Here is a 16030-nt window from a genome sequence, read left to right on the forward strand (position 1 = left end):
GTAAGCTTCAGATATGACTTAAACTGATGCATCTCGCAACATAAGCTTTGATTAAATGATACAACTAATTGTATACTAAAAATGTCTTGCTATAACCAGTGATAAGTAGCAAATATACTTGAAATAGGCTATACTCTTATAAAAGCCATGTATTCAAAAAATCGTAACAAATAAAAGTGAAAATAGTAAGCATCAAACTTACTTAGGTCACCTTAAACTAAAGCACTTTAAGTAAAATTACTTATCACTGAGTAATTGGGTTATTACTCCTTAAGTTACATAACTACTTTTGTCTAAAATTAACCTATACACATACATTAATTTGTAGATTATAGTTAATATTATAGTCCTAATATGTAATGTTTAATATAATAAAATAATACAATATATAATATAATATTTGCAACGACAATAGTTACTAACTTTCTACAGCACATGCAATGGAGTAGAAGTTCAATATTTGATTCTTAATTGTGGAGGAGTAAAGTATGAAAGTTGCAGTAAATAGCAACTAGCCTATTAAGTTAAGTAGCCAGTCGCCTACCTCGACATTTTACAGTAGACTGTCTGAATGAATGTAGGCATAATACGTGATACGTGTAAGGATGCAACAAAATAAGTAAGTCATATTAAGGAGGTTATTATGATTTGAAAGACCGAAATCAATGTGGAAACAGGTTACAGCACAGTACAAGGCTTCGAGGGAAAAACATAGAAACGGTCCCATCACTAATTCCAACACTATCATACTCACCCTCAACTGATATACGCGGTTTTTGTAACCAAACATAAGTGTGATTGTTTTGGTTTTAACAAATACAGACTCTTATAACAACCCAAATCGTATACACCCAATAAGACGTGTGTAATAGTTCAGTAATGAGTGGCTGTAAAAGTCGACATGAAGGAATTGATAACACTATTGGAACTCGTCCGGGCAGTGACGCAGATTCCGTTTCCGGCACATGGGCGTTGACAAAAGGGGATCGCTTGCCGCGTGCGCTCTCGCGCCGTGTTTTGCGGTACCGAACACATAAGTTACATTTCTCGTATTTTGTTAAACGACTTACTTCTGCATATTTGGTGGAAATGGAGGCTTTTACCCAGCTTCTGCTGGAATATCCGGAATTCATGTACAGCGGAGTAGGAGCTACGGCGTCTGTCGCCGTTGGCGCGCTGATATACAAACTAGCCACCAGGTAACTTGAAGGCTCTTAACTTGTGTGTTTTTACCTTGATTCCCGCTGATGTTCGAAGACGTAAGCACACCATGTTGTATAGTTTTTTTAAATGTGCCTTCGAGAAACAATAACATATATAAATAAGTTTCCAATATCCCAAGAGGAGTCTGTTTATCTTCGTTAGCATGAACACTAACTTTGCTAGCAGTTGTGCTAATTCAAGATAACTTGAAGCCAGGCAGTTATGTGCCGCTCTAACGTTTGGATACACGGTGACTTTTACTGATGTTCTTTGGACACACACATTTTTCTAGTTTTTGGGTGTATTCTGTGCATGCGTTTGTGACATATTGATTCAATGTGGACACAATTACTTCACATTTATAACATCATGGCTTTACACACGTTTGCATGTCAATCACTTCCAATTAGATTAACATGAACTTTGATGTGTACTCCACTTACTCAGTTTATAAGACAATGAGTATCTTTTCAATATCATAGTGATACTGGGGAATGAAAGCACCATGTAGTGTGCCACTGTGGGAAAACTCTTAATCAGAAAAACATCAACTGGTTTTATTAACAGTGTCATGGTGCATCGTTTAATAACCATACCTCTTATTTACAGAAAGAAGCCGACCCATGCAGATGTGAACTGCTGGTTCTGTAACCAGAACTATGTGGTACCCTTTGGGAACAGAAACTGCTGGGACTGTCCAAACTGCGACCAATACAATGGCTTTCAGGAGGTACGTTTTAAAAAAACATAACTAATAATTCATTACAGAAGACTTTTTGGCCATTGCTGTAAAATGTGTGTTGCCCTCTTGTTCTCAGAATGGGGATTACAACAAACCCATACCAGCTCAGTTCATGGAGAATCTGAACCATGGAGTATCTGGTAGCCTTCCCTCAACACCGAAGACTCAGCAGTCAGTCAGCAGTCAGATGCTCCTGTGCAGGAAGTGCAATAAGAACCAGACATTTGTCATCAAACAGTTGGCCTCATTTATCCCAAGGAATGATGCAAGTACTTTTTTCTCCCCTATTCACTGCAACACTGTCTTTATGGTTCCCACGACTGACATCTGTAAACACTACATTTATTATTTTGTATTTGTAGGATAACTACGATGAGGAAATTGAAGCCTATAAGCACCACCTGGAGCAGACATATAAGTTATGCAAGCCATGTCAGACAGCAGTGGAGTACTACATCAAATTTCAAAACCGTCACCTTCGAACCGTGCTCCTCAACCATCCTCTTCGACGCAGCGGAGAAACCGACAAGGGCTTTGTAAAGGTCAGTGCAATCAAACGATGCATTAACATGGATCAAAGTAAGGCTTGATGGGTAACCTTAAGCTGTGCATTTCAACAAAATGTCATTATACCAGATATGTAACAACAGTTGGTCACACAAGTGCTACATACCAATGAACAACCTGTATATAAATTGTCCAATTATTAAATCAATTACTTTTTAACTGTCATTCTCTAGAACATCTGATGGTCAAATCTTTATATATTCACTGAGGTGATAGTAATAAAGAAAATGTGTCCTCACATTGTTTAATTTTGTATTTTCCACAAAAACTAAACACTCTTTAAGCTTAACATTTCTTAAGTTTTCACTTAATCTTGGTAAGCAGAAACTTCAAAAATGTTTGCTGTATACGTGAATTTATCTCACTTTTTTACTTATTGTAACCCCAATAAGTACGCTTAACTATCTCATAATAAATAAATCTACTTACGATCAGTTTATATTGCATGAGCTTGGTTTGTAATTTAAAAACGCGCATTTGCACCAACCTGAACTGATAAACCTGGGCTAACACAGCCAGTTGTCAACCAGCTCTGTAACACCAGTTATAAAGAACCACCTGTGTCAAAACAATTGGCATATTGAGTGTTTTTAATTGGAATCAACCGAAGATTTAGGGCCTTTCTTATTTCTCTAATTTCCCCTCTTCGAATCCTCGGTCCTCCGGTAGTGACTCGGAAATGGATTTCAGCGCGCCATGTTGAAGGACATCTCATTTCTCTAAATACACTTCGAGGACCGAGCATCGAGGAGGCTCTCTGGAGGAGCTATGATCGAGGATACACTGATGCATCCTCCGCGGATGTATTTCCGGCAATAGTGATGTCTAAAAGAGTCGTGGCGCACGGCCGGACTTATCTCAACCAATGACAGCTCTGCATGCATCCCCTGGATATTATTTTATTAACTGCTTGAATCGCGACGCGATGTTTACAGTGAGAACAGCTGTGAGGTCCGTGCAGAAAGCAGAACAGTGTGTATAATATATATCACTCAGTATAACAGGCCTACATTACTCTCTTTATTCGTTATTTGTATGCTTTAGTTTAGTAGATATCTACAAACAGTCGATATTTTTCTAAAACCATTTAGTGCTTCACATAATAAAATACACAACGGCTGTATCCTGATATATTATATGCTTTAGGAGCTGTGTGTATTGTATATATTTATATATATAAATAATATGTGTGTGTGTATATGTCCGCATCTGTAGCCTGTTGTCTCATTATACCGCACTGTGAATGAATTAAAAGTAAATATACAAGTCATCATGAACACAGTTCTGTCCATCAGACAGACGGCTGTGCCTCCTGTCATCATTAATGGACTTCTCTTTAAAATGACTGCTCAGAGGAGAGGATTTCTCATTTCTCTAACCGCCTGCTGCTTCCCGTCCTCTCTCCTCGGTTCCCCTCCTCGATTCCTCCGGTCGCATCTCCTATGGGCGGGACTAAGACACGAGGATAGGAGGAGGGGAGTCGAGGAGGGGAATTAGAGAAATGAGAAAGGCCCTTAGTCTTGTGTGAAAGTGAAAACTTGTATTGGCTAAACCCTCCACCAGGAATTGCTGCCTGCTCTTATTATAATATGTCAACATTCGTCTTTGTTAGTCATACGTTGTGAAATGTCATGATTCTAACTGCAAAAATCTCCTCTCTCCCGCAGAGCTCCCATGCTGTGTCCTCTCCCATGAAGGTCATACTGTTACGGGCCCTTACCTTCTTCATATGTGCTTTCCTAGTCGCTACATCTTTGTGTGCCTTGCCATACCAGCATACATCACTTGGAGACCCACAGATATTAAGTGGTGGGGCTATTCCTCCGAAGCTTATGCCCAGCAATGAATCTGCCCCCAACAATGACAGCAGTGGAGGCGTGCCCTTGTGGCAGGATCTGCTGGAGCTGATCCCAGATGAGGCCATAGATAAGGCCAAGCTGGTGTGGCAGCATGGAAAGAACAACCAGCTGGCTATAGTCTGTGTTGGCCTGTTGACGTGTCTCACTGCTATCTTCTTAGCAGGACCTGTGAGGTAAGCAGTCCTCGCTTCTTTGTTTTCCTTTTAAGAAAAGTAATCTCAGACATGTTTATTTTAGGCAAAAGAATAACAGACGGCTCATATGTTGCTGCATTTTCAGGTTGAGGAGAATTGATGCTGTGGCATCTGTGCTCTGGTTCCTCATCCTATGCCTCCACCTGGCAGAGATCTACCTTACTGATGCCTCCGGCTGGACGGAAACAGCCAAGCTCGGCACCGTCTGCCTCTGTTGCCTAGTCAGCTTTGCTGCTGCTGTGGCAACGCGCAAGCCACTGGGTCCAAGGAGAGCCAGATATCGAAGGTCAGAATCTGAGCAGTAATTTTTTTATTGTGTTTAAAACATAGATTTTTGTAAAGAGCCCTCTTTCCAATAATTGTTGGTGTTTTTTAGAACCAGGATGAAGCCAAAATCTATTATCTCTTAATGTTCAGTAAAGGAACAACTTTTTTTATTGCAATGTGCGAATGACTGTGAGGTTATGACGTGAATGGCAAACTAAAAGCATAGGGTGTGTGTGGCCCATTATGGGAACTAGAATCAGAGATTCTTGCTCAATCGCATCAAAACCTCACCCTCAAGCACAGGCTGAAATTAATTTAGTTGTAAAGGAATTTGTTACACTAAAACAAGATGGTATGATATGAACGGCTCACAATTCTCAATCTCTGGTTTAACTAATGTTGACTTTCTCATTGTTAAAATGTTTCAATGAGAGAAACTGACTAGTCTTGTATGAAAAATGTAATCAAAATGAAGAATTAAGGGTTTTGAAGAAAAAAACACTTAAAGAGTATTATACGTTTTCATCTCGTGCTGATTTTGCAGAAAGTGTTTTTGGGAAAATTGTACCAAAATCTCTCATTAATTGTGTGTATTAACTACTTTCGTAATTCCTTATTAACTATAACATATGTGCATTTGTGACTATATCTTATTAAGCCAATCATAACGATTTAGCCATGTTAACGTTAAGTTCTGAACAACTAAACTTAGCAATGTATTTTACACTGTTAGAATGTTTGAAAGCATTTTGAATGTACTCACTTATTTATTAACTCTCTGGTGAAGCGGTGGAATTGAAAATCATTACTTTATATATAAATACGAAACAGCTCATTGCATGAAGTACTAGTTTGCGATACACTGCAGGCCATGTTCAATAGCTATTTTGAATAATCTCTTCCCTTCTGTGTTTCGCCACGTCATCTACAATTTCTGAACAAAGAATGGCCCTGGACATTTCAGAAAGTGTTCATCGTATGTCCTTTGAAGCCACTTTTATTTATAACTGTTGTTTGTTGGGAATCTCTTCCAACATGAGTGCTGCAACAACAATTTGTTTTAAGGCTGAGCAGGATTTATTCCTATAGAGGCTACCATTGCATTTTTATCCAGTTGGTAGACATTTTACAAATCTTGATTAGTAAATGTAACCGTTTTTATTAACGATGGGAATTCACCATTATGATAGCGTCAGGTTCATTTGCATATTGCAATTTGAAAATCTAGCCATTTTCCTGCAAGGAAAAGGCAGTCCCAAGAACGGTGCTATGAGTTTGAAAGTCTTGTTGTTTCGATGCTCTCCGTCCCATTGCTGTAATATCCCTTAATCCGTTTTTTTTCTTAAATTCCGCAGTTTTTTTCACTTTAAACCAGTTATACCCACAATAGATATACTGTGTTAAAATACTCTCCTGTTACTCTCCTATGTGCTGAAAGCTATTGCTTAAAAACTAGTGCCTCAAGATGACCATTGATCAGGCAGGTGCTTGTCTTGGTATTTGCTGTAGGTGATCATGTCCAAATGGTAATGTCCGGCAGCCTTTGTGACAGTGCTTGAACGCACAAACATTTAATGTGTGTACAATAGAAGTAGAGTCTTTTAATAGTTTTAAGTTTAAATTAGGAAATGTGTCGTTACCATCAGCAACAAATATTATTAGATTTATTTTAGCGCTTCCCTTTAGCTTCCCTTAATCACTTTGCATGTTGATGTATTTAAAACACTGATGGACTACTAGTTGCATGCTCTAACATTTTGGCTCTTGCTAATTTTTTTCTTTTATAGTTTTTTTTTATTGTACTTGTTTAGAATGTATTAAGTGAAGGAAAAATGTATTTATATGACAGTAATGTGAAAAGGTTTTTCAAGCTAATAGCTGTTGAAAGTGTTTTATAAATTGCATTTGGTGAGTTTTGTACTATGGGGTTTGGATTGCATGTGGTGCTGTCCTTTAGTTGGAGTTATGTTCTCAAACCCAAGCCATATGGTGGTAGTAGTTTCAAAGCTTACATTTTTTTGTTTTAGAATAAAAGTGCTGCACATTTTAAGACATCATGTTTAGGTTATGGGGAAAGTATCGTCTCCGCTATTAGTTGTACAACTCACTATTCTTGATGGTGTTTTGAAAGTGATGGCTATTAATTCATCATACCATCTATCAGTATGTACTCAGTTTCCTTTTTACCTTTTATATAAACGGTGTCATGTGACAAACTGCATGTTAAACTCTTGACAAAGATAACATTTAATCTGTAGCAACTCCATGCTTTATTCCGTCTTCAAGATAACCAAAAAGGTCTCGTTAATTATGTAGGACACACACTTTTCTTCTTTCTTTCTTTTTTACCAATGAAAGACGTGCAATGACACTCGAGTGTATGTGTGTGTTCTCAAAGTAAGATGTTTTAACCTTTTTTGTTTATGTATGGTAAGATGTATTGTCTTTGCCAAAGTTTTACATGCTGTGCTAGAAGTTTGTGTCCGCTATACATTTTCATTGTGCATGTTTGTCATGCTATGATATGCATAATATATAGTATTTGAAGTGAGTCTGAGTATTTGGCTATTTGTGTGTGGTTTTTAGTGAATTATTGTATCTGCTTGATAAGAGTGTTAACCTTCATTAATGTCGTGCATTTAGCTTTAGAATCGTTACATCAAACATTTATGTTAATCATACATTTAAACTGCCGAGCTCAAGTGTAGCATTAAACCATCGCCATGAACATGTGGTGATGGTTTACCAGTGATGGCTTCAGAGCTACTTTTTGTTGTTGTGAATGTCATGTTTTTACTGCACTGTTTCACTATGAATATCCAGTATGTATACTACCTAAATGTTTAAGCATTGTGTGTGTTGCAGAAACACTAACTCAGTACTCAAGGCTTAAAAGATAAAAGGTTATTTAACCTAAATCTTGGAACTTGACACTCAAAGCAATAATTTGCCAGTTTAATCCAAAGCCTAAATAAGCTAATTAACTATATCTCAATTTAATCGCTTACTATGCGATTATATAATGTATAGTAGCCTCAGATATGGAGGTCCGTCCATGACGATAGTTTCCTGCAACATACATGCTCCATCCAATGAAACGTACCATGTCTTTAGTGCCTATATGCTAAGAGTGAACGTCTTTCTGTCATTTAATGTAAGGCTCCAGTTTGAAGACGTTGTATACTATAAATTCACGCTGTACATGGAACGTAATAAACATCTGCTGAAAGGATAAGTCTTCTCTGTTTGTTTTCAACACAAACTCCCTGTCCACATGTATATGTTTCCAATTTTAATTTTGAGTAGCTTAATTACACAACATTTGAGTCAAAAGGAAACATCAACTTAACGTTCGCCATGCCTACTGTTAAGGACGACTTTTGAGATATAACATGTATGGGCCACTGATTGTGAGTTGTGGAAATGAAAGCGAGTTGGTCTGTATTGCTGGGCAGCATTTGTCCTGGAGCTGTTGTTTTGAAGAAGCCATCAGCTGCTGCATGTGGTCCGACAGCTGCAGTAGCATTTCAGTGCTTATAAAGTGGTCGCATTGAATGGATAACAGAGATGTGGGGTACACAGTTTCTCCACTCATTTGATTGCAGACTTTACCAGTTTTGTTATTCTGATCTTAGAATTGAATTGGTACATTGATGATAAATCTAATTTCCTGATTACTTTACACAAGAAATCACAAAAGGGGAATTTTCTGTAAAGCACTATTTTAATTGTCTTTGTGGGGTCCTTATTTGGAAAAATACACAAGTGTATAACTAGGCTTTTTATTTAGCATCAAAGCAGTTTTGTTGTAATTTGGTAGTAGACCGTTGCTCTTGTGTTGCAGATACCTTGCAGGCAGCTCTGCAGCCCCCCCCTTCGGCAGCCAGCCTCCTTTGCTCTCTCCGGAGCTGGTGGACTCCTTCGTCCCAACCCTGCCGCCCAACTTCTCCAAGCTCCTCAACCGCCAACAGAGTCCTCGCGAGCGCAAGGCGTCCCCCTCCTCTCTGCCGGGGCGCCTCAGCAGAGCCCTCCGCCTCGGCACCACCCCTCCCCTCACCAGGACAGGTAACATTAATATTATTCCATACACTTTTAGAAGATGGATTCAAAACGAAATGCTTGATGCTGGCACATCTTTCTTATTATTAGCATAATCTCTAGTTGGGACTTGTGTGTGATTTTGGTTATTTGTACGTCATTCATTTGTGGTCTCAAAACAAACAAAAAATCAGTGATGGGCACTTCAGGAGTACTCGGTTCACTTCTGCCTAAAGTTCTTGTTGCGTGGCTCCCCATATGTGCTCAGACATGTTTGATCTTGAGCTGCTTCTTGCAATGTGCTGCTTTGCATGCAGACAAGATCTAGATTGATACGATTCAGTAGCTTTACTTTCAGTTTCTGCTGCTTGGCATACAATTGGGTCACGCTACTGTTTCCAAACATAACTAAGTGGCCAACCTGCAAGCATATACATATATACATGCAATGAGTTAATTTAGGCTGATATTAAAGACTGGTCAATTTATCTGCCGTCAATTTAGATCCATTTTAAGATTTAAGAATGTGCATTTGACATTGTTCATGGGAGTACCATGATGCTACACCTACTGAAGTTCAAGCTTTCAATGCACAGCTGAAATGTTAATTCAATAAATGCTTGACATGACCTAGTCTTCAGCACCTTGGATAATTGATTGAATTGAAAACTGTCGTGCAGCGCCTCAGTTTTGACTATTTGCTGCTTTATCTTAAGTAAAAATACAACATTAGCTTCTCTTGGTTTAAATTGTGTTTCTTCTGCTTTAAGGAAAGCCCTGGTTACTGGTTGTGATGAAAAGTATGATTGTATATGTTTTTTTTATTTTCAGATTCTGGTTACCTGTTCAGTGGAAGCAGACCAGCCTCACATTACAAAGACTCCCCACCCTCAGGTACTAAACCTCCTGTGCTGCAGTCCAATAGTCAAAATAATGACGTCTCTTGTCGTCATGTGGTCAAGCAAAGATTTGAAGGAGACATAAGGAATTAGTTGTGCTAAGAAATTCAGACTACCTACACCATGCAATGGTTTTGTTATTGATGGCCAAATGGTGTGTATCTTCAAATGTTGTATCATGAAAAGTTATTTTGGGATGCCATCATCTCCTTTCCTTTGGTAAAGTATGGTCTATTATACCCTATGCTAAAGGAGATAATAAAGTAAGTGTTTAAGCACCTTTCCTTAGCTTTCGGAGAATTTAAACAGCTCCTTACATTAGATACTTCTAGGTAATTTCACTCGGGTATAGACCTCCACAAGAAAAAAAAAATGTTCGACCACATCCTAGGCCTTTTGTGATTTCTCCTCAACCCTGCATTTTACCCAATTCCTTACCCTTTCAGAACACTAAATTGACATTTGTCGCTGTCTTTTTTTGGCACAGACTACTTCTCACTGATATCCGGGAGCCGTCCATCCTCCCCGGGCCCCTCTCCAGCTCCCTCAGTCGCCGGGTCAGTTACGTCCAGTTCAGGTTCTGCCAGACTCCGGCGCCCCCTCATCAGCCCCGCCCGCCTCAACATCAGCGGCCGAAAACTCCGGCTTTTCTCAGGGGAGCAAGAAGCCACGCTCATGTCCCCCTCTGTGTCTTCTTCACATTTCCATTTCAATTCGGCCTCTTCCATTTACAGTGGCTGTTTATCCCCTGACGTATCTCCCTTTCAAAGCCAAAATGGTAAGTACAGCTTGAGTTAAAAGGGAAATGTTCCTTGTATTAGCGATTTATCTCAATGCTGTGCTGTCTACCATACTGTCATTCATGATATAACCACCAGATGGCAAACAATATCAAAACCGACATACAGTTTAGTCTCTTTGCTGAGTGAATATATTTAAAGTGTATTCATATATTTGCGGTTTTATCTATTGCTTTGCAGATCTGAGTTCTCTGTTTAGGGACGGCAGTGTGATTGAAGAGGAAGAGAAGCAGGGCAGTTCCTCTGATTCCTCTGCATGCATTGTTGGTACGACCACACAGGGACCTGAGAACAGCACTCCTCCCAAAGGTCAGCAGTCTGATTTAAACATGGCAGGCCGTAAACCATCATTTCATTCTGGTTTCATGGCTATTGTCTAACTGGATGTCCGACTAAATTAATTACACTAACATACTGATGTCAGTACTTCATTTTTTTCTTTCTAATAATAAATCCTTTCTTGTTGCATGATGGAGTACTGAATGAAGATTGACGAGGAAAGATTTATTTCAATAATTTAAGTATAAGGCTTCAGCATAATGTGAATGAGTTAACGGGTCTGAATACTTCCTGAATGCATTGTATTTACTTCTAATCAAATAATTGATACATGTCTCATGTTCTGCTACATTTTGATCCTTTTATTTTATACAAGAGCCAAACAATATTTTTGAAAACGACAATAAAACACATGTGCCAATGACCAACTGTAGCCACCAGGTGGTGCCCAAACTTCAGTTTCTCTAAGTTAACCGTCCAAATATATAATTGTAACAAAACTGCTCTCATTTAATGGTCCTACCCACATATAATTCACTTTAAACTGCCTCAAAACTGTTGACACTAAAGCAAAAAGTATTAGCTGACAATAAACCTGTATAAAAGACACATCATAATGATGATGATTCTAATGAAATGAATTAACTTTCACCGTGACTTCTCCAGGTTTCATTAGGCGTCTGATCTGGCCTGGGCTCCTGATGGTGAGCCTGACCTCCAACCTGGTGTTCGCCTCAGTCTACATCTACCTCAACTGGAGAGGAGCTGCTGATGGCTCTGTGCTCTCGTGAGTCGCCCTCTGGCTTCTGACAGTCCTGGTGTGTCTGTGGACCAGGAGGTAGGTCAGTGATGCCAGAAAACATTAGATCTCTGGCAGCTACCTATTGTCTGCTGATGATTAAGGAAAATGACAGATGTCAGCTGACAGATTGTCACCAGCGTAACTCCCATTCAGTTACGAGAAAACTGTGGCGAAATCAGATATTATGCCTTTTAATTTATGACTAATGACTGCTTATAATTCTTATTATTTTTGATCTGGGCTTGTTTTTTGGTTTGTCAATGCTCCTCTTACATGAATGCAGGTGCATGTGTTATTGATTTAAAAGGCTCAATTCTTGCACTGATACTGTGCATTGAGTTAAACATGTACTGTTGAGTTGATGCTGCTTAAACACAGAGGGTCATGTCTTACCTACTTATTGTGAACTGTAATGACTGCATTACCTCTCCCAACTCAATTACATTTCTGGTCCAGTACAATAGCCACATATGAAACATTAAGCAGCATGTAACGTTTGTTTGGTGTAAAATTACAGTTTTAGATTTAGAACATTTGAACACATTTTCACTTTGTATGTCAGTACTTCACAGCACTGGTGTTAGTTTCTTTATATGCATATTCAGCTAGAAAAGAGGGGTGACCTTATCTTTTTGTTTTACAGTCAACATTTTTACAAATAATGTTGATTTGATATCTCATACATAAAGTGATGCATGTCACGATCATTCACTAAAATGGTTACCTTTCACCGAACAATTTTTTATTTTATTTTTTTAAAGATTCTCAGTTCAGAGGGTAGTTTGTAAGGGGCAAAACTCCTCTGGCCAAGTGCAATGTCTTTATATTAAAAATCTCATCTATAAAAAATGGATCACATTTACATGATGTTTGCATACGAGTTTACTCCTGAGCTATGAACTAATGTATGCAGAATTTCTATTATTGCGTCGATAATATACACAAACTTACCTACATAATAATTTGGAATGCATTTGCACTTGTTTTCCGCATTTCGTGGATTGATGGTTGTATTTTGATTTTTTGATTTTATTTTGTGTGTGACTTGAAATTCTTCTCTTAAAGCTGAAGAGCGCAGATGTGTGTGTTTATGTTGAACTTGAGCTACACAAAGTTGTACATTTTGGACATGTAAAGATTTGTATCTTGTTTATTTCCTTCTTAAAGTAATTGTATTGTTGAATACATGCACTTAATTTGAGAGGAATCCTTTTTTTGGTGAGTTTTGTGGATTTTCTTAGACACTTTGAGGTCATTTGAGGTCATTAAAAGTGTTCTGAATTTATCTTGAACCAAAGTAAAAATGTATGTAACAAATGTAAAATTAAGTTTCTGAGAAAACTTAAACGTGCTACTGAAAGACCTCTAAATTACTCGGAAACTTATCATTAGACAACTTTTATACTGAATAATTGTTGTTGAAAGGTATTGTAACCTGTTCACATGCTGTATGGAGACTAGTGCATTTGTACTGAATGTGTAACCCGGCGTACGTATTCCTCTCTAAAGGAGGCTCATTCATTGGAAGATCATGTTCATGCTGAAATGTAAATATTTTGTCAACAAGTTTGAACTTTACTGAATGAGGATTGTTTTCAGTAAAATATAAAATTTATTTATTTTGGAGTTTTTATTTAAAAAGTAATGAAAGTACTTTTTTCTTCTGGACTTCACATTACTATTAAGTCAATACCAAGGTTTTCCATTTTGAAGAAATATACACCTGTGCTCTTACTCATGCATCAAATGGTTGTTATTCCACTGTGTTCATCAGAGCAAATGTTTTTTCTGTGTGAATGTAAGGAACAAAATTGGCGTGTTTCATCTTAACCCATACTTTTTAAAAATAAAGTATCTGCTCTTTATCCAGGTATATAAATCTGTTTTCTATACAATAAGCAAAAATTAAATCTGTCAACTTAATCTGCAAAAACTAGCATCTTTTTTGTTAACATTTATGTGTCTTTGTTGAACAATCCACTATGACACTTTTATACTGAGAGTTGGCATTGAGTTTACATTGATAGGAGACAAACATCTTAAATGTTGCCTTAGCAATGATGGACTGAGTATGACAGCTGATAAGGAAGGGACTATGTGTATTCCTAAAACAGGCTTTTGTAGATATAGCACAGGGGTGCACTAACATATTCTTACATATTTGTGCCAACAAATGTCCTCCACATCTCTAAGCTTTCCAAACACATCACAATCAAATGTATAAATGTTACGCTGGGAAATGTTTGTATTCGGCGGGTATGAAATAAGAATACAAGTGTACGTTTTTGCTGAACAATCCTATTTGTGCAAGTTGTCACATGATGGTTAACAAAATGGCAATCTATATATATAGTATATTTTCAATCTGATCACATCAACTGGGTGGAAAACTAAAACATTTAAGCTTTCTGGTAAACATTTTTTACAAAGATCTGAAGGAAACTAATATTTTTGCTGACTACATGAGCCATATGATCGTCCTATCAATGAACTAAAATCATTCAAACTTTTGATAATGGCATCCGGCCATTAACTGTTACTTTAGCTTGATCCCCTTTACATCCTCTTGTTCATTTAAAGCCTTATTGTGACGCTTCCAAAATGAAAAAGGTATATTCCTTGTGTGACTGTTCTTAAATACTTTGTCCCTCTCAAGGGGAGACATCTTTAACTCAACCTTGGATGAAGGATTTCTAATTTGGGATTGTAATATTTGGCGATTTCAATATAAATTGACCTGACTCACCCCCCCTCCCCTCCCCCAGCACAGCACTCCGGGTAAACCCAAAGACAGTAAACACATCTATTACATAGTCAGCCTATAAAAAAAAAAAACCTTTTGCACAGAAAAAGGAAGCGATTCTGGTGATTCCTGTGTTACTGTGTTAAAATAGAACTGCTATTTTCCAGTTAAACTGGGTCATAATTATTTACATTAGTTACACCCTCAGTTTTAATTTAATTTCCAGCATGACTGTCTGAACTCTGTGACCCATACAGCGTTGTCGTACCAGAGTTCCTATAAAAGCAGGAAGATTTGAGCCTTTTGTCAGAAACATGACAAAAGGCTCAACTACTGGCAGGGCTTAGAGTTTAAAATAGTTCACTGACTGAAGGGTGGGAAGCAGGTAGATACTTTCAGTCTGTTAAACCCAAAAGTTTCTCTTCTCTACAATCATTTCCTGTTTTCACCAGCGCTACAAGATGTGAAGGATTAACACCTGCAGACCAATCTGACATATTAACCATGTTTATATTTACCATGATGTGTCTTACCCAGTCACAGTAAGGCAAACATATCAAGTCAAATAAGTATTTGTGTAACGACTGACTGAGTAAATTGTTGTAATGTCATGCTGTTGATGTTGGCCCCTGCATTTCCCCTTTTCATGGTAGTACTACTGTGGTTTATGTTCCACTTCCATATAGGCGGTGCCATTGCTCACAGTGCTTCAAAACTGACTTAGTCTTTTACAGTTTTCGATGGAAATATGAAAAGGGGGGACGATTTCCCAATGTAGTATCAGTTTGATTGCAGACATAACATTTCTTAAATAATGAAAGATAAATGAACGTGAAAAACAATGTTCATTGGGGATTTTTGGGGACTTTTCTGGATATTTTTATTTTTTTTATTTCTGCTGGCTTGACAACTCTCAGTCGAAGTATAATGTATATTCTTTCTATTCTGAAATGTTCTATCTCTTTTTAATGATGTGTTGGCTATTCTTAAAAGCACATTGACAAGAGGTTGCACAATTTTAACCTCAATTGTTTTAATATAAAAATGTCAGAGGGCTGGACTTTGAAGTGACACTACAGTACCTGGAAATACTTAACCTCAGTCTGATTTACAAGAAATTTGAGTACGAGATACCTTCCGTATACTTTGAAGCTAGCAATTAGGTCATTGACAAATTAAAGAAGCTTTCCTAATTTGTTGACAATAAACTTGATGTTTGACTTGACCTTATTTCTTTCATTCTGTTTATTTAATACGTTCCAAGCCCCTTTCTTAATACCCAAAGACAGATGTGACTAATTTAATTGGTTTTATCTGACCAACAGTTCAAATCCAGAGGAGGAATTAAACAAAGTACAAAGTGCAGTACAAATACTGCTCTTAAACTTTTAATCAAGTAAAAGGACTTGAGTATTTATATTTGATGCCACTGTGCATTACTCAAAACATTTTAGCAATACATATTCACTTTTTATTCCTTTTGATTTATTTGATAGCTATTTGATACTTGTACACACATATATATATATTAGATAAACATCTGATGAGCTTATAAAACGAGTTGCTTTTTGTTTGTGATTCATCTACAAAATAGATTCAAAATAATAAAATACAGCAGTAAATTGCAACTAACACAT

At 37.6% G+C, this 16030-nt stretch overlaps 1 protein-coding gene across 1 annotated transcript; it reads left to right on the forward strand.

Annotated features, from left to right (window-relative positions):
• Positions 1-444: 444 nt before the first annotated feature.
• Positions 445-15618, forward strand: tmem201 (transmembrane protein 201). The gene is made up of 11 exons (XM_034145002.1): positions 445-1199; positions 1813-1933; positions 2022-2210; positions 2308-2487; positions 4180-4544; positions 4651-4851; positions 8677-8897; positions 9702-9764; positions 10257-10547; positions 10750-10878; positions 11515-15618. The coding sequence occupies exons 1-11, from the start codon at positions 880-882 to the stop codon at positions 11637-11639; spliced, it is 2205 nt and encodes a 734-aa protein (XP_034000893.1). The 5' UTR covers positions 445-879; the 3' UTR covers positions 11640-15618.
• The last annotated feature ends 412 nt before the right edge of the window (positions 15619-16030 follow it).

Source organism: Trematomus bernacchii, unplaced genomic scaffold (assembly GCF_902827165.1).
Source record: "Trematomus bernacchii unplaced genomic scaffold, fTreBer1.1, whole genome shotgun sequence".
Lineage (NCBI taxonomy): Eukaryota > Metazoa > Chordata > Actinopteri > Perciformes > Nototheniidae > Trematomus > Trematomus bernacchii.